This window comes from Cokeromyces recurvatus (genome assembly GCF_025118155.1).
Source record: "Cokeromyces recurvatus strain NRRL 2243 chromosome Unknown BX663scaffold_19, whole genome shotgun sequence".
NCBI classification, from domain to species: Eukaryota; Fungi; Mucoromycota; class Mucoromycetes; order Mucorales; family Mucoraceae; genus Cokeromyces; species Cokeromyces recurvatus.
In genome coordinates, this window is record NW_026251405.1 from 374,237 (window position 1) to 391,905 (window position 17,669).

At 29.0% G+C, this 17,669-nt stretch overlaps 6 protein-coding genes across 6 annotated transcripts; 3 read left to right on the plus strand and 3 right to left on the minus strand.

Annotated features, from left to right (window-relative positions):
* Positions 1-46: 46 nt before the first annotated feature.
* On the minus strand, positions 47-2,314 carry BX663DRAFT_515317 (elongator complex protein 3). The gene is made up of 7 exons (XM_051528422.1): positions 2,255-2,314; positions 2,161-2,174; positions 1,864-2,088; positions 1,713-1,783; positions 1,363-1,650; positions 283-1,286; positions 47-214 (listed from the first exon to the last, which is right to left on the minus strand). Exons 1-7 carry the CDS (start codon positions 2,274-2,276, stop codon positions 186-188), a joined length of 1,653 nt encoding a protein of 550 aa, XP_051381210.1. The 5' UTR covers positions 2,277-2,314; the 3' UTR covers positions 47-185.
* A 4,934-nt stretch (positions 2,315-7,248) lies between these two features.
* BX663DRAFT_457395 (transcription initiation factor IIA, gamma subunit-domain-containing protein) lies at positions 7,249-7,955 on the plus strand (the record flags this gene model as incomplete). Its single annotated transcript, XM_051523881.1, has 3 exons — positions 7,249-7,289; positions 7,428-7,575; positions 7,699-7,955. The coding sequence occupies 3 exons, from the start codon at positions 7,249-7,251 to the stop codon at positions 7,840-7,842; spliced, it is 333 nt and encodes a 110-aa protein (XP_051381211.1). The 3' UTR covers positions 7,843-7,955.
* A 1,903-nt stretch (positions 7,956-9,858) lies between these two features.
* Positions 9,859-11,387, plus strand: BX663DRAFT_487804 (60S ribosomal protein L3; the record flags this gene model as incomplete). Its single annotated transcript, XM_051524777.1, has 4 exons — positions 9,859-9,861; positions 9,928-9,935; positions 10,159-10,343; positions 10,420-11,387. The coding sequence occupies 4 exons, from the start codon at positions 9,859-9,861 to the stop codon at positions 11,385-11,387; spliced, it is 1,164 nt and encodes a 387-aa protein (XP_051381212.1).
* A 162-nt stretch (positions 11,388-11,549) lies between these two features.
* On the minus strand, positions 11,550-12,603 carry BX663DRAFT_116589 (ubiquinol-cytochrome C chaperone-domain-containing protein). Its single transcript, XM_051521507.1, has 4 exons — positions 12,566-12,603; positions 12,416-12,481; positions 12,103-12,319; positions 11,550-12,037 (listed from the first exon to the last, which is right to left on the minus strand). Exons 2-4 carry the CDS (start codon positions 12,452-12,454, stop codon positions 11,745-11,747), a joined length of 549 nt encoding a protein of 182 aa, XP_051381213.1. The 5' UTR covers positions 12,455-12,481; positions 12,566-12,603; the 3' UTR covers positions 11,550-11,744.
* A 734-nt stretch (positions 12,604-13,337) lies between these two features.
* Positions 13,338-14,129, minus strand: BX663DRAFT_410168 (NLI interacting factor; the record flags this gene model as incomplete). Its single annotated transcript, XM_051522282.1, has 4 exons — positions 13,338-13,459; positions 13,573-13,684; positions 13,743-13,856; positions 13,944-14,129. Coding segments are annotated over 4 exons (534 nt in total), but the record flags the coding sequence as incomplete, so codon positions are not given.
* Positions 14,130-14,708: 579 nt separating this feature from the next.
* On the plus strand, positions 14,709-15,973 carry BX663DRAFT_515327 (N-terminal C2 in EEIG1 and EHBP1 proteins-domain-containing protein). The gene is made up of 5 exons (XM_051528423.1): positions 14,709-14,903; positions 14,989-15,235; positions 15,296-15,345; positions 15,422-15,522; positions 15,586-15,973. Exons 1-5 carry the CDS (start codon positions 14,746-14,748, stop codon positions 15,699-15,701), a joined length of 672 nt encoding a protein of 223 aa, XP_051381215.1. The 5' UTR covers positions 14,709-14,745; the 3' UTR covers positions 15,702-15,973.
* The last annotated feature ends 1,696 nt before the right edge of the window (positions 15,974-17,669 follow it).

Here is a 17,669-nt window from a genome sequence, read left to right on the forward strand (position 1 = left end):
TGTATTATGCTTTATGTCATTGTATGAAATACTATATGATTTGTGTAAAATAAGAATATACAATTTGTAATTTTATTCTTAAATAATTAAACCTTTTAAAGACATTTTTATATACATTTTTATGGGAGTAGGAGGAGGGGAGGGAAGGGAGGGGATAATTAATGAATATAGTTTATATTTTTTTTTTAAACAAGCATTTTAGACATGTATGGACCTATATATTAATATGTATATTTAGTATCTTTTTTTCTTTCTTTCTTTCTTTCTTTAATTCAATCTTACCATCCAAATGATATCCAAGCTTAGCATAATAATGTCTTACACCAACACCAGAAATAACGCTCAATTTAACACTGCCATGTTCTTCTCTAGCAATACGTTCAGCTTCTTCCATTAATAAAGTACCAAAACCTTGATGTTGGAATTTAGTAGGGTCACGATCATGCATGGGTACTACTGAACCATAAACATGCAATTCTCTCACAATAGAAGTAGGGCCAGCTGAAGTGAGTTCAGGACGGAATGTTTGAGGAGAGCACTTTCTCAAACGCAATAAACCAACAAGAATGTCTTGCTGAGGGTCCTCATAAGATAAGAAAGTTTCCCAACCACCATTAGCCACATAATCACGACGAATTAATTCAATTTGATCAGGTTTAATCTTTTGATGAATTTCAGTAATGCCTACTTCTCTTGTACGAACATCGCGACATTCAGTACCTAAATCCTTCATACGGTTTAAAGCAAGTTCACGCAAATTACCATGTTCGACACCAGAAGTAACAAGTGGCATAGGGATATCACGCTGTACACGATAGATACGAGTCCATGGAGGCACCATAGCTAGGATACGGGCAATAAGATCAACCAACGTATTAGGTGTATAATTTTGATAGCGCTTTGTACGCCAAAGTTCATAAAGACCTGTGCCACGAATAACTAAGGTAGGGTAGATCTTTAAGCCATCAGATCTAAAGGCAGGGTTTTCAAAGTATTCTTTAAACTGTTCAATATCTCTTTCAATACCGACATTAGGTAAATCAGGCATCATATGTGAAACAACCTTAAATCCTGCATCCTTTGCCATTTGGAAACATTCTGTTACCGCCTTTACTGTATGGCCACGATTTGTATCTCTTGCAACATCTTCATAAACACTCTGCACACCTACTTCCAAACGAGTACAACCATATCGAAGCATTTGACTTAAATGGGGCTTTAAACAATAATCAGGGCGAGTTTCAATTGTAATACCTATACATTTTGTTTGACTTTGTTGTGAATATCTAAAGGAAGGGGGAGGGGGGGAAGAAGATAATAAGTATAAATAATTAACCAACCTATTCAGTACTTCTATATTACCTGACAGCTTCATCAAGATCATTACTAGAATGACCAGAAAGGGCATCATGCAGATTTTGAATGAACCAATTTCTATAATCTTCGGGTAATGACATGAATGTACCGCCCATAACAATATATTCTACCTTATCTACACTATGACCTAAGCTTCTGAGTTGATCTACACGTCCACGAGCTTGTTCATAAGGATCATAACGTGCGCGAATAGCACGCATAGATGTAGGTTCATAACCTGTATATGACTGTGTTGAGTATTCAAAATCAGAATCCGGACCACCAGGACAATAGCTATATATGTATATCATGTAATTAAATATCTGATTTTATAAACTATTGAACTGCCAACTTACACACAAATATTTCCTGTCATTGCAATGTGAGGACAACGGTGAGGTTTACACATCACTGCTACAACTGCAATCTATTTATACTACCATTAATATCGCTCTTTTTTTTTTTGTTTTTTGTTTTTTGCCTTAGGATATATTCAAATCAACTTACACCTGAAGCAGTACGAATTGGCTTGGCCTTTAATTTAGGAAGTAAAGCTGCTTTATGCTGTTCAGGGATAGCAGCAATGATTTCAACAAGCTTTGGTTGATGTTTTAATTTATTTTTACGAGCCATTCTGTTTTTTAATCCATTCAAATTAACATCCTTTCCTGCTTCAACAGCTGCAACAAGTTCAGCTACAATTTCTGAACAAGTACGAACCATAAGCTCGGCCTACATGTTAATTATTTATTATATTAGTCATCTACATGAAATAGATCACATATTTGTTGTTTTAAACATTACCTGACTAGGTCCTCCTATAAAATTTAATTAACAAAATATGAACAATAGTCAGAAAAAAATAGTTTTTTCTTTTTTTTTTTTAATTATAACTTACCCTTCTTATTTTTACTAGACATGATGATCTATCAAATATTATTGCAAGTGGAGAAATCAGTCAAGAAAAAAAAAAAGAAGATTTTTTAAAAAAAAAAAAAATAAAAAAAAAAATAAACGGTGACTGTCTTTAGTGCATACTTCAAATTAATTTTTACGTAGTATCTTTTATTACACTTGGAAGATATTGAGAAGTATACAGTATACACATTGATATTAATTCAATTAATATTGAATTTCATTACATATACAAGGTATATATAGATAGTTTTTATAAAAAAAACCTGATAACTAGTTTTTTATATGAAGAAAAGCTTATTTAAGCTGATATGTATTTATGTAATAATTGTTTTTTTCTAAGGGAAAAGTAACCATCCTTTCTAAAGAAAACTAAGTCATTATATAACTGATTGAACAAGATAAATGTATAAAACAAGAATCGTATTTTATTCTTTTTTTTTGTACCTATTTGTCTTATAATTATTTTATTAGATTAACATGTATGTTTACCTCTATTAACAGCATTTTTTTTATTACTCTGGTATCTTTTCTTATCTTTATAGTAATAATAAAAGCAGTTATTATATAATGAGAATATATATAATACTTTTTATTTCCTATTAGCAGCCTTTTTAGTAGTATATATTGATTTAGAATTTTTTTTAAAAAAAAAGTTATATTTTTATTAATATAAAAAACAGGGGCAAAGTCTTGTTAGTTATAGTAGCATTATATTATATTGTATTTTTTTTTAAGCTATAAGGATTACCTACATAACTATAATACTTTCTTTCTATCAAATATGATAATAAACTAGAGTAAAGAGTATAAATGTAGTTTCTTTTATTTATACATACATATATATATATATGAGGGATTGATAGTTTGGGCTGGTAGTATCCCTTACATATAGAATAGTTCTATTTGTTTCGATCTTCACGGTGCTATACTTTCAGATATAAACAACGAATCATGCCAGGTATGTTAGGACACAATTCTGCTAAGTGGAAGCGATTATGAACACCTCACCCCAGCCAGACCTGGAATCAAATTACCTTTTTTTTTCTTTTGTACATACGAAAAAAAATATATACAAGCTTATTTTTATTTGTTTATGGATAATATAGAATTATTCATTTATAATTGATAATAGTAAAAAAGAGGATAATGAACCAATTAGCCAGTAGCTTCATTATGTAATAAAAGGCTACTATTTCCAGAAGCAACCCATCGTAGGGGTTGATTACACTATATGCTTCCTTTCACAATCTTATTTAAAGAGAGACGTGAAAAGTCCAAATGAAATGTACTCTCAGAGATCGAATATTTACAGTGACTAGTATCTTCAGAACTTCGCTTTAATAAAGAAGAAGGACAAAAACAAAAAGGAAGGTGTGAAAGGAAAATAACATACTTCTATAATAATAGGTCATTATTATTCTTCGAACTAATTACAATAGTCGTTTTATTTAAAGGTGAACAAAATGCTGATAAATCTCACCAAAAGATGCTAGAAAGCTTATGAAAAGTCTATAGAAGCTTGTTCCAAAAAAAAAAAAAAAAAAAAAATAAATAAATAAATAAATAAAATAAAATAAAAATAAAAATAAAAATAAAAATAAAAATAAAAATAAAAATAAAATAAAAATAAAAATAAAAATAAAAATAAAAAATAAAATAAAGAGTCAACAGTGGTCTATCAAGCTTTATTACTGTTGAATATAGAAGTTATAGAGAATTTGATTAATGACAATTCTCAGCTCTTTATTGGAGTTATTATACGAGAATTGATTAAACAAATTTAGGTTTTTTCTCTATTAAAGTTGTAACCTATTTTCTATTTGAAGAACACTATACTGTTCACTGTAAAAGGTAAAAAGAAAAAGCTTGCCTCTGAAGCTGAAGTAAAGACTTCCATAGACAACTTGTAGATAAATTTCAAGTATTTTATGTATTGAAAGAATACAGAACTTGATTACCTAAAAAAAAAGGGGGTGTTTTTATTGATAAGGCTAGGTTCGATATAAATATGAGGAACAACCAATAGGCAAGAACAGGAAGTAGAACTCCTGCTAGAGTAAAGATTTCAGAAACTAGTGTAGTCTTTCATTCAATTATTAATGTCAGTTACTTGTCTAACGTTCTTGAAAAAAAAAAAATCTCAAATTGAGTGTTGAATGATTGTATAAGGCACATATTTTTTTCTTTTATTATATTAAATATTTTGTATTTACTATGTGTGATTTTTATAATACGTATAAACAGCAATTAAACTAAATCTTTCATTCATAAAAAATAAAGATTAATAGCAACTGCTTGAATACATAGTACTAGAATATACTGTACTGTCCTAGTCGGTCGATAAGTAAAAAAGTATCATTAATCTATCTAATAAAAAACATAACATAAAATACGTGTATTTTTTTTTTTTTATTATTATTATTATTATTATTATTATTATTATTATTATTATTATTATTATTATTATTATAATATTAAAGATGCAAATGGTAGTCACTCGTGTAACATTTCATTATAGAATGATATAAAAGGCACGAATGTTTAATTTCCTTCTTTTTTTCTTTTTTTTTCCCTTTTTTTTTTTTTTCAGAAATGTGGGGAGCCTGTTTTATGCCGGGCTATGAATAGCACTGAAAATCGCCCCGTCTGTATAGTGCCTCCCATGGCTGATGGAAGGTAACACAGACTCATAGAATGTTTATTGATAATAAGAGTAGTAGATAACTACAAACAATATGGGTTCATCATACACAAAAGTATTAGACATCTGAAGATTGTTTCATAAAATAGTCCTTCTTATTACAATAGAACATTCAAGAGGTTAAAACGATATTTGCATTATGAATGATACTTTCATTTATAACAAAAGACATTTAGTATCTGCTTATTATCATTGTAATTAAAACCACTAAATATGCTCAAAGTTGATATTTCACATATAAACGGCATCCTTGTTCTTTATCATTAGAAAATGATATTTTTGGGCTGATTTATAATGATATGTTTCTTGGTTAAATAATTCAGGATACAATTCTTATAAAGATTTGTACCATACCATATATACTGTTTTATCCCAGTTATTATACTATATTTAAAACGAACTATATTGTTAATATGTTCGAGTGATCTAACTCTCATGCCTAGATATATTATTTAGGTATAGGCACTAATGATTATTTGTAGCTTCCTTTAAATAATATCAAGAAAAGTAACATCACTAACTATGAAATTATTCTCAAATCAAGATAAGATAAATAAGAACAATAACTATAGGGGCAGTGTTTAACTAGGTCAAGCTATAATTAAGCTTCTTTAATTAACAAACAAGGTTAAGAGATTTATGTATTTCTTTTATGAAGAGCTAAGCTTTAATTTGAACTATTTTTTATTTACTACCACAGTAATCAAGCAAAATATGCTTGAAAGTATTTAAATACTTTTTATCAAATACTAAATAAATAGCTTTTAACTATCTTATTGAGTACTTAGTATCTATGATTTTTTCTATATTTTTATTACGCCTTTATTTTCATTGTTGAGAATACATCAACAATGATATTATTTATAATAATCAAATGAGTTCCATTATATGCCTATTATCTTTAGAAAGATCTGGCCAAGATTTTAAAAGTTAATTCTTGATAAAAGGAAAAAAAAAAAAAAGTGAGAAGGCTCGTTTCACCTAATACTCAAGGAATTAGAGGAACTTTAAAGGTAGTTTAATTGTTTGACAGAGACATACAGAATACTCACATGCATAATTTACTTCAGAGCAAAATAAAGCAATATACACGAATACGTAAGACTTACGATATCAATAAATATGAGAACATTTTATTCGTTTTACAACTTGTCACTAGAACTTTTTTCATTCCACATCTTTATCTGAATAAGCGGTTATTAGAGGATTTTTTAAATTAATGGTGGATCCATGGTCTGATATTGGGCAATTGCAATGAAGCAATATTATATTCAAGTATAAAAATAAAGGCCATAATGTTATACTCCAGAAAAATTAAGGGAATACAGGTTAGAATCACTTAAAGTCTGTTAGCGACAATGAAGTTCGTACAGTAAATATATTACATATTTTTACTAAACGAACAAATTTTCTTAACAGATTATACCAATGTAGAATACTCTCAGAGAGACACATTCGATAATTTTATCAAATGTACCTGTATAGCTTCGAAGCATACTTAATAAATACAAATATTAACGGAAAAAAAAAAAAAGATCAGCAATTTAGATCAATGACTTAAAATCAACTGTAGAGGATGACACAACTGTTAACACTACTAAGTCAGCAACAAAATATCAACAGCTGTCCACTTTTTTTAGGTTATAAATATGCTCCTTATTGTAAATGAGTCTTGAGGAGCCCTTGAGAGGAAGTTACTTAGTAATGGACAATGCTTCAATTCATAGACTAAAGCCAATAATATATATGTGTATATATAAAAAAAATTGAAAGTAAGGGACCCAAAGTAATGAATGAAATCCCACCAAGCAATTCTGTTCTTTATTGAAAGGAAAAATGAAATACCATTAACTGAAGACGGTTAAAAATTTGTCATCCAGGATTATTAATAAAGTTCTCATTAGTAATCTTTATAGCTTTTGTAGCCGCTCTAACCATCAAATCATAATACATTGCTACTAGAGCTCTATTCTAGTTTTTTTTTTTAAGAATTAGAATTTTTATTTTTTAACGTTAATTCTATATCTTGAAACCGGCAAGTTACTCTAAACTTAAAATGACAATAAGCTTTAGCAGAATCCATCTCACTGACTATACAGAATTTATCATAAGTTATTGTTAAAAAAAAAAAGTCTGAATTTTAATTTTTAAAAATGTGAGGAAATCATTATTTATACGTCATGAAATCCAGTAAATTGATTGGCTCAATTTGTACACCCAGCCACACTATAAATACAGGGAGAGAGTTTTTAACATTCAAGCTTCTTTTAACCATGTCTAGCACTCAATTCTATGAGTTATACCGTCGTTCTAGGTAAGTTCAAACTACATTAGAACTAGTATTATATTTGCATTTTTTTTCGTGTTAAAAAATTATAAAGAAATAATAAATTAAACTGAAAAAAATCCATGTTTTTTTTTATATATATTAATTAATTTACATAATTATTAGCATCGGTATGGCTTTAACCGATTCTTTGGATGAATTGATCCAAAGCGGACATATTAATCCTCAATTGGCTATGCGTGTTTTAATGACTTTTGACAGAAGCATTTCAGAAGCACTTTCACAACTTGTAAGAAATAAAGCAAACATTAAGGTATTATATGCAATCTTTTTGAAAGTTAATCACTTTTGTGAGAACACGGATTTTTATTATGCTTACATTTATATGATTTTTTAACATGTATTTTTTTTTCTTTTTTTTTTTTAAAAAAAAAAGGGACATTTACATACATATCGTTTTTGTGATGAAGTATGGACATTTATTATAGAGAATCCTAATTTTAAATTTGATCAAGAAACTATTTCTGCTGATAAAGTTAAGATTGTTGCTTGCAATGCTAAAAGACCTGGAGAGCAATAATCTTAAAAAAAAAAAGAAATAAGCAACTCTTCATTCTTCAGTTCGTATATATAAATATATAAACATGCATATACAACTTTTTTTTTTTTTGAATAAAAAAGTTGTTTGTAAATACAGTGCTCATGATGTTAATTGACAAGTTTTTTTCTTTTTTTTTTTTTTTTTTTTTTTTTTTTTTTTTTCAGGAATAAATGGCATTTTTTTTTAAGTTTGATAAAAGCCGAATAATGCTTTTTATAAAAATCTATATAGCAGCTTCAAAAGTCTACTTCGACTTTTTTTTTAGCAACTAATCTTTTCAGCTTTATTATGTTCAAACTGAACTAAATGATGCTTAATAAGCTGTTTTATAAAAATAGCCAAAATAACACATCTTTTAATGAGACATTAGAATGGGGAGGGAAGGAATAATTAATTGTCATTAGTTAAAATATAGTTCTGATCTTGATACTAATTGTAAGTATATTCAACAACAAAAAAAAAGTATGTTACAGGAGATTCATAAAAAGTATTTTGTCAATTTAATTGTTAATTGCCTACATGCTATTATAAAAGATGCTATAGATTGTTCAAGTAAAATGCTTAATGGAATTTACTACGAAAAATAGCTATTGCATTAATCATAACAACTATTGTCAAAGAAAAGTGTTATAGCAATTAAATGATAAAATAACATCTGAAAAAAGAGTGCAATTAGAGTGAACTAGTGTGATAATAAATCAAGGACAATTGTCTTGTGTACACAAAGCTGTTTTAGGCTATAGTTTATATAAATATTTATCTTGTAGAAAATAAATTCTAAGCTTATATTAATAAGGAACCTGAGACCTGTCAAAATTAGGTTTAAAATGCAATATTTGCATTCATTAAATACAATGTGTATATTTTTTAAATCAAAGGTTATGATGTTATCTATTACAAATAGCACATGTATTAAATAGAGACATTTTTGTAATTTGATGTCAAAAAAAATTTTTTTATTTAAAACAGTAGAGTATAGATAAAATAAAAACTTACATATTTACACCTAATAATAATAAATTACGTTAGTTCTTCGTTATATTAAACAATATTACATGTGTTCATCATAGAATCAGTATCAAGTTTTTTACATCAATCATTCAGGCAATGTAGATAAGGTAAAAATTTTCTTGTAATTCATCATATTATATGAACACATAAAAAGAAGAAGAAATACTTACATATCTATCCATCCATTCATCCATTCATCCATCCATTATGTTATAGACATTTTATATGTCATGTCTTCTAACCAAATGGTTAGTTATAACATAATATGTATAAAAGCAATAAATAAAGGTTAAAATGTCATAAAGAATAATCCATTCCTCTATTTATTGCTTTTTTTTTTCCTCCAATAAAACAGGAATCATTCTCCTCCTTGTTAAATTTAAAAGGCCGCTAACATTGGCCCTATCTTGGAAAATTGTCAACTCATCGTAGTAATATGACACCTAATTTTACTAGTCTGATGAATAATTATACTACTTTTATTTATAACCAGACGTCTATCTTTCTATGCTATGCTAATGAATTGTCTTCAATATTTGGTGGCCTTCATTATATAGACTTTTGATAAATAAACGTTTTCATATATTTATCTTGACTGAACTTGTTTTTTGTTGTTGTATGTGTTTAGTCTTTGCTCCATTATTATATTCAAATGACTATCCTAGACCTTTTAGTGTTATCCATACTCTAATATAAAAGATACCAGACTTCTGAACCATAACAAATAAGGAGCCGTTAGTAGAATTCGAATGCTGTCTTTCCTTGTAGCAAATCATATTATACTCTTTTTTTTCGCAACTTGAATTTAAATATTTAATATTTCTAATCCGGCTCGGACAAATAGGTCCATCCATTTTACTGAATAGATGTCGAAACAAAAAAAAAAAAATGAAGGGCGAAGGATAGAGTATTGAATATGATAATTAGTTGAGATCCTTCTCTTCTTTTTAAATCATCATCTTTTTATACTTGGTGTAATTAAATATGGTAAGTTATCAAGTAATAATCCATCAATGACTATATTCGTTTATACTTATTTTTCTTTTATTAAAGTCTCACAGGTTAGTACTCAATCATTAAATTCCACTTTCGAAATGTCAACTTTCTTGAAATTATAATTTTCTGAGTATAATTATAATTTAAACAAATGTTCAATTTCATTCAATACGGACATTATGTGATTTATATAAAAGACGAACCATTTCAGCTATCAATTGAAACAATTATAAATCGAATTTGACATTAATCATTACTTTTTTATTTATTTATTTAACCTACTAATAGAAAGTTCGAGGCTCCCCGTCACGGTCACTTGGGTTTTGGTCCCCGTAAGAGAACCAGATCTCACCGCGGTCGCGTTAAGGCTTACCCCAAGGATGATGCTAGCAAGCCTGTTCACTTGACTGCCTTCATGGGTTACAAGGCCGGTATGACCCACATTGTTCGTGATCTTGAACGTCCTGGTTCCAGTAAGTTGAATGAAATAATAATATGGAAACAACTAAAGAAAAAAAATGAATCTAATATTATAATTTATAATGACAGAGATGCACAAGAAGGAAATCGTCGAAGCTGTTACTGTCATCGAAGCTCCTGCTATGGTTGTTGTCGGTGTTGTTGGTTACGTCGAAACTCCTCGTGGTCTCCGCTCTTTGACCACCGTCTGGGCTGAACATCTTTCTGAAGAAGCCAAGCGTCGCTTCTACAAGAACTGGTATCGTTCCAAGAAGAAGGCCTTCACCAAGTATGCTCAAAAGTATGCTGAAGGTGCTAAGGATATTGCCCGTGAACTCGAACGTATCAAGAAATACTGTTCCGTTGTCCGTGTCATTGCTCACACCCAAATCTCCAAGGCCAAGCTTCATCAACGCAAGGCTCACATCATGGAAATTCAATTGAACGGTGGTTCTATTGCCGATAAGGTTGAATGGGCTCGTGAACACTTTGAAAAGGAAGTCACTGTTGGCTCTGTCTTCGAACAAGATGAAATGATTGATATCATCGCCACCACCAAGGGTCATGGTTTCGAAGGTGTCACTCACCGTTGGGGTACCAAGAAGTTGCCTCGTAAGACTCACCGTGGTCTTCGTAAGGTTGCCTGTATTGGTGCCTGGCATCCTAGCAGAGTCATGTACTCTGTTGCTCGTGCTGGTCAACGTGGTTACCATCGCCGTACTGAAATCAACAAGAAGATTTACCGTATTGCTCATGGTGCTGATGCCAAGTCTGGTACTACTGATTACGACTTGACTGAAAAGCCTATTACTCCTATGGGTGGTTTCCCTCACTACGGTATCGTTAACGAAGATTTCGTTATGATCAAGGGTTGTTGTGCTGGTTCCAAGAAGCGTGTTATCACTCTTCGTAAGTCCCTCACTGTCCACACCAAGCGTTCTGCTTTGGAAAAGGTTTCCCTCAAGTTCATCGATACTTCTTCCAAGTTTGGTCATGGTCGTTTCCAAACTGCTGCCGAGAAGCATCAATTCATGGGTACTCTCAAGAAGGATATCTAAAATGCTTATATCGCATCTTAATAACTTTTTGTTATTGTTATTAAAATAAAAAGAAAAATATAATTTGTTACTTTATTATTATACAAAGAAATTTTAATTTCTAATAATTATTATACAAAAGTAAGCTCAGGTTTATCAAATTGTACAATGCCTGCATTAAGATTTTCACCACCATATTTCTCCAATGCTTGTAATTCGCGTCTAATGTATTGTACAACAAGTGCTAAATCAGCTGCATTGTTGGATGAAATTGCGAATAAATTTCTAAATTATGAAAATGAATACATTCTTTAGAGCCTTTCTTTTTTTTTCTTTTTTTTTTTTCTTTTCTTTTCTTTTCTTCTTTCATCTTATTCATTACCTCCATAAAGCAGCTGCCAAGACTGGATCATCCTTACACATTCCTTCGTCATAAGCTACTACACCACCATGGAACTGTGCTAACAAATCTTTTATATAACTATTAATCACTCTCTGTTGTGTAATACCATGTTGTCGAATACGATCTTCTGCATCTTCAAAGAATCGATTGACAAGCTCTTGAATGTATAATTTGCCTTGTCCTTCTGCACGTAAATGAACCATTAACATCCATACATGTAATTGAGTTACTGAAAACCATGATTGAAAATTATCTGGCAAACTACATTCTATTTTTTTTTTTTACATGATATTAATGTATGTGGGTATAATACAAGTTTTCATTTAATTTTACTTTTGGTATAAAAGTCCTTATTTAAATCAAATTGTTTTGAACAAACATTATAAAGATTATGACTCGCTTTAATAGCTGTAGATTCGACTGAATAATATCCCATAAGTTTAGCTAATCCATATACAATCTTTTTTGTAGTTTCAGAATACTTTGGTTTTTTTGGTTCAGCAGTTAGAGTCGAGTTGTATCGTGAGAAGCATAATAAACTAGTCGATTTCTATGTGTAGACGTAGAAAGGAAGAAGATATATATAAATAAAAAGGATAGTTTTATACAAGTCAATAATTCGAGTCATTATTAGATGATTATTTACCAAGCCATATAATTGTGCGGGGGTCCTTCTATTTGCCATAAGTAAGGGTCGTGCATTTAATAAACTCTAATCAATAATGTATTTTGCATATATTAAATAAATAAATATATATATATACATATATATAAGCCAAACAATCAAGTGCTTTGCTAACCTTTTTAATAGTTGAACTAACTGCTCGATTGGCCATGGTGGAGATTATTATAAGCAAAGATAAGAAATAGTCCTTTGTTATTATTATTATTATTATTATTATTATTATTATGCGGAGATAGAAATAAAGAGGTGTGTGTGTAAGAAGAAAGGGAGTAGCAATTCAAATGATAAATCATCTGAACTTTAATTCATCCATATTGAACTAAATCATTGTTCAAATATAAACTACAGATAATAAGCTTCTTCTTTCTTTTCTTTTCTTTTTTTTATTTTTGGGACGATGTAATATATCAATTCTTTTATTTTGTAGACTACAATGCATCTAATCGTTATGAATGAATGATTGAATCAATTATAACTTACATGGATGGTTGATGTAAACATGTTGATAAAACGAGATAATAAATTAGAGAGGCTTGAAAGTAGTTGATATATAAAATATAAAGTGGATTTATAGCAAGAAAGATGAACTCCAAACAAGCCTTTTGTTTGTTTGTTTGTTTGGTTCCTTTGCAGAGGTTCAAATTAAAGCATGTTTAGAAATATAAGATTTTATCTGATTAGAAAATTCTTTACTTTATTCAACAATATTGCCCATGTCTATATAATGTAAATGGGTCTAAATGAATAAATCTCTTTTTAAAATAAAGGTAAACTTAGCATCTGCAGCTTATGTTTTGTAAAAAAAAAAAAAAAAAAAAAAAAAAAAAAAAAAAAAAAAAAAAAAAATCTATATTTTGATAAACTATTATTTTTTATTATTACGCTGCAATCGTAAGATGCTTCTAACATCAGCAGCAAATCGAAGTGCATCCAATAAAGGTAAAAGGTCCAATAAGCTTTCGTCATTAGGATTTGATATCCATGTGGGTAAAATAATACCATTTTCTAATAAAACCCAAGTTTAATCTATTAGTTATTTATTTCTTTTTTCTTCCCCAAAAACTGTCACTTCTTCACCCCTTTTTTGTGTGTGTGTGTGTGTGTTTTTTTTTCTTTACCTTTGTACAAATCAAATGAAATAGGACTATTATCTACAAGACATACTTTACATAGATCCTTTTCTGCTAATGTAATATCCTTTAAAAAGTTGCCATTTTGAAGTATGCATGACTATTATATAAAGTAAGTAAGTGAGTGAGTAACACATAATGTGTATGGAATCATTTACTTGTCGAAAGAGTCGTTGTGAAATTAAATTATCTTGATCAAGCCAGTCTATCACAGGGTCAGCATATTCTGCCATTGAAGCTGTGTAAATAACAACTCGATACCATTGACTAATCTATATTTATACATATACAAATATGTATTCATATTTATGTATTACATAAGCAATCCTATTCTATAAATGTTCAATTTTATTATTTACTGTCTTTAAAAAGAAATCCACATGAGGTCGTTTATAAACTTCATAAATTATCGAAAGTTGTTTGTTATCATGATTTGAGCAAAGAACTTCAATATGCTTTCGTTTAATAGTTGGACTCACTTTATTGTGAAGAGAAGAAGTTTCTGAGCCTAAACGAACTGAATGGACTAATGTTTCATCCAAGTCTAATATAAGTGTCTTGTTTTTATAATATTGTGTTTGTAAGGGTATCTTGTTGTTAGTTATCTTTTGTTGTTGCCTTGGTAAAAAGAACAATAAAAAACGTATTATCAAATCGACATATTGATAAAGTTGACTAAAAAAATGTTTTACTGTTTTCCTACTTGACGATAAGATAGACTTATGAAGTGCAGAAGAAGAAGAAGATAGTGTAGTTGTTGTTAATGTTGTTGCTGTAGTAGTAGTGGTAGTAGTCGTAGTAGCAGTAGTAGTAGCAGTAGTAGTAGCAGTAGCAGTAGACATAATATAAAATGAATGCTACTAATTTTTGTTTGTCCAAGTAAAATAAAATAAAATAAAAAATAAATATGTATTTAAAAGAAAAAGGGAAGAATAAGTAACTTTAAATTAAATAGTGTTTACATAATATATACACTACTTTTATTTGACACACATAAAATTGGGGATTTATATTTGCCATAAATGGTAATTTTTGTCTGTAATTTCAACCGTCGTTTAATTTGCTGGCTGGGAAGAAGGAAAGAAATAAATAAGGCTCTTTATTATTTATTTATTCATTCATTTATTTATTCATTTATTTATTTATTTATCTTCATTTTATATGTCTTTCTCTAGATTATTTATATCTAAAAATCGAAAAATAGATTTCGAATTAACCATTCTTATTCAAGATTTAACTAATGTTCCTTTAGTAAGTGGCCTTTATTATGTTAAATGGAGAATAAAAAATACAGTACATAGTAATGGCTCTACAGTGAGGTAACTAATAATAATAATAATAATAATAATAATAATAATAATACAATGTCATTCATTGAGGCAGACTAATGTATTTTTTTTGTAGAGCACCTATTAGAGATCATTGTATATTTTGGGGTCATCCGATTAGTACAATAGCTCATTTAGTCATTACAAAGCAGCGTATTTTGGGACCCTGTGAACTAAAATTAGAAATATATCAAGAATTAGGCGGAAGTAAAGATACGATATCTATTGGAAATTTGACAATAAATTTATCAGAGTATGCAGGCTCTGGATTAATTACTAGAAGATATTTATTAGACCATTGTAAATTTAATTCAACTATAAAGGTAATATAAAGAAGATTTAAAGAAAGCTTATTCTATCTAACATCACACTCTATTTTATAGTTGTCTATTAAAGTAGATCAGATATCAAATACATTAACTGAATATGAAATGTAACTTCTTTATTACATTACATTTCATTTCATTCTATAGCAATAACCAAAACGCTTTAACTTCTTCCCTCTTTAGACCTCCTTTGAAGAAACAGCAAATATTCACAGACATTCCTTCTATGATTACTGAACGACAGCAACAAGCAAGATCTTTATTAGCTGATGAAAGATCATTACGTAATGTTTATTTAAGCTGTCTTTTTTTTTTTTATTGATTATTGTTATCGATTTTATTATTAGATTCATCATGTAGTTTTGGAAATAACACAAATAACGAAAATAACAGCAATTCATTGTTGAATATAAAGAAGTCACAATCTGCTATTTCACTGGTAAGACAAATAGAAAATAAATGAAAATAAAATGAAAATAAAATGGAAATAAAATAAAATAAAATGCATAAATTTTTTTTTAACGTATAATGTAGCCACATTATTGTCGGCAAGTATCACCTTTTAATAATACAGATGATCCCTCTCCAACTGATTTAGTAGAACAATTATTTAATACAAAGTCTAATACTGCAATAACAACTAAGGCTACTGCAAATTAATAATAAATGAGTGCAAAAGAACCTGTAATAATAAAATTGAATAAGAAAAGAATAATAAACTTGTTTTAAAATGACACAGAAGAAAAAAGGCTTTATTTTCCTGCATGAAAAAAATTTTTTTTTCTTATGGAATATATGCAATGTAGTGCAAGTGTATATTTATCTACATCTTTATATACAACGATTTCGTAGATTAATAATCAAAGTCACTACACCCTATGTTAATATACAGAGTATAATAGAGTCGTTGTCATTAGGCATATGCTAGATTCAAGCTTATTATATGATTAGTTTTATATACAAACAAGTTGTCTTCAAGTTAATAATCTACTATTTTTTTTTTTTTTTTACTAAAAGAAAGTAATATCTTTTTTTTTTCACTTGTAATATATTATGTAGTAATGTAGGCTTTATAAAGACCCGATAGAACAATAGCTTGACTCAATTATAATAAAGTCAATAGATCGACAGAATTTATAAAAGCAGCAGCAGCAGTAGAGGAAAAAGCTCCGTTTAAATAAAGAAAAAAAAAGGGGGGAAGCTATACACTCTTTATAAAGCGTAACAAAGGCAAACAGAACATATACTGTTAAATTAGTGAAGTTCTGAAGATACTGGTCACTGTAAATATTCAATCTCTGAGAGTACATTTCATTTGGACTTTTCACGTCTCTCTTTAAATAAGATTGTAAAAGGAAGCATATAGTGCAATCAACCTCTACGATGGGTTGCTTCTGGAAATAGTAGCCTTTTATTACATAATGAAGCTACTGGCTAATTGGTTCATTATCCTCTTTTTTACTATTATCAATTATAAATGAATAAATCTATATTATCCATAAACAAATAAAAATAAGCTTGTATACTTTATGTTAACATACTATTCATACAACAGCTACTGCTACTACTTTTTATACAGAATAGGCTTTACTATCCCATTATTTTTCTTATTTTTTACGAGTCTTTATAATTTATACGTAAAAAAAAAAAAAAAAAAAAAAAAAAAAACATGAAAATAAATACAACTTGATTTTTTTGTTTTATAAATCTTGAAATATGATAGACCTCTCGCATGTGTTTAGTTGTAAATCATGGCCGTGTTTTGTTGGCCACTTACTGCACAGATATCTCATTTTTGCCCGGACAACTCAGGGGGGAGCATAATTTATTATAGTCTGGGAGTAGCATTCCTGCTTAAGTGAGGGAATGCTGTCACCTAGATTTATAAAACATCTATTCTTTTAAACTCTAGTTTATTATATAGGTGTTTGCGATTGCTAGCTTTTTTGTTGTTATTCTATGGCATTCTTCTTTCTCAGGAATACGGATATCTTAAACTCAAGTTTATGTATAAACCTACTCACACTAATTTATTTAGTCTTTAAGCTTTATATTTTGATTATATAAATTGTAATTGTATCAAGTCTTTTATTATAAAGTCGCTTTCAAGTAAAGGCTTAGAGCTTGGTCTTGGATTTCGATCACTTTTATTTAAATAAAATCAACAAGGGCAGAATATTGCTCAAATACAGGTAATGTTAAGACCCTCTTCATACATTTTATGACTTTTCTTTGTTGAAGCACTTGTCAAACATGGCTTTGTCCATCTATGCTCAGTTTAATGTCTGCAAACAAATTGGAAAGAAAAAAAATTTTTTTTTTGTCTTGTCATACAAGCGCTACTTTTATTAAATACTTTGTGTATCTACTACTTGACTCTATGAATACAAGACAATAACAAGAATACACTAATGAAATTACTATTACTTTA

What these genes read in the sequence shown, in the direction of transcription:
- BX663DRAFT_515317 (XM_051528422.1), bottom strand. Translation starts at nt 2,276, where the DNA reads ATGTCTAGTAAAAATAAGAAGG. An exon ending in CAATTCGTACTGCTTCAGGT is followed by an intron (nt 1,784 to 1,863) that starts GTAAGTTGATTT and finishes TAGTATAAATAG; the next exon opens with ATTGCAGTTGTAGCAGTGAT. An exon ending in GCTTGGATATCATTTGGATG is followed by an intron (nt 215 to 282) that starts GTAAGATTGAAT and finishes ATTAATATATAG; the next exon opens with GTCCATACATGTCTAAAATG.
- BX663DRAFT_116589 (XM_051521507.1), bottom strand. Translation starts at nt 12,454, where the DNA reads ATGGCAAATAGAAGGACCCCCGCACAATTATATGGCTTG. An exon ending in CCGCACAATTATATGGCTTG is followed by an intron (nt 12,320 to 12,415) that starts GTAAATAATCAT and finishes GTCTACACATAG; the next exon opens with AAATCGACTAGTTTATTATG. An exon ending in TAAGGACTTTTATACCAAAA is followed by an intron (nt 12,038 to 12,102) that starts GTAAAATTAAAT and finishes AAAAAAAAATAG; the next exon opens with AATGTAGTTTGCCAGATAAT.
- BX663DRAFT_515327 (XM_051528423.1), top strand. Translation starts at nt 14,746, where the DNA reads ATGTCTTTCTCTAGATTATTTATATCTAAAAATCGAAAAATAGATTTC. An exon ending in AGTAATGGCTCTACAGTGAG is followed by an intron (nt 14,904 to 14,988) that starts GTAACTAATAAT and finishes TTTTTTTTGTAG; the next exon opens with AGCACCTATTAGAGATCATT. An exon ending in AGCTGATGAAAGATCATTAC is followed by an intron (nt 15,523 to 15,585) that starts GTAATGTTTATT and finishes TTTTATTATTAG; the next exon opens with ATTCATCATGTAGTTTTGGA.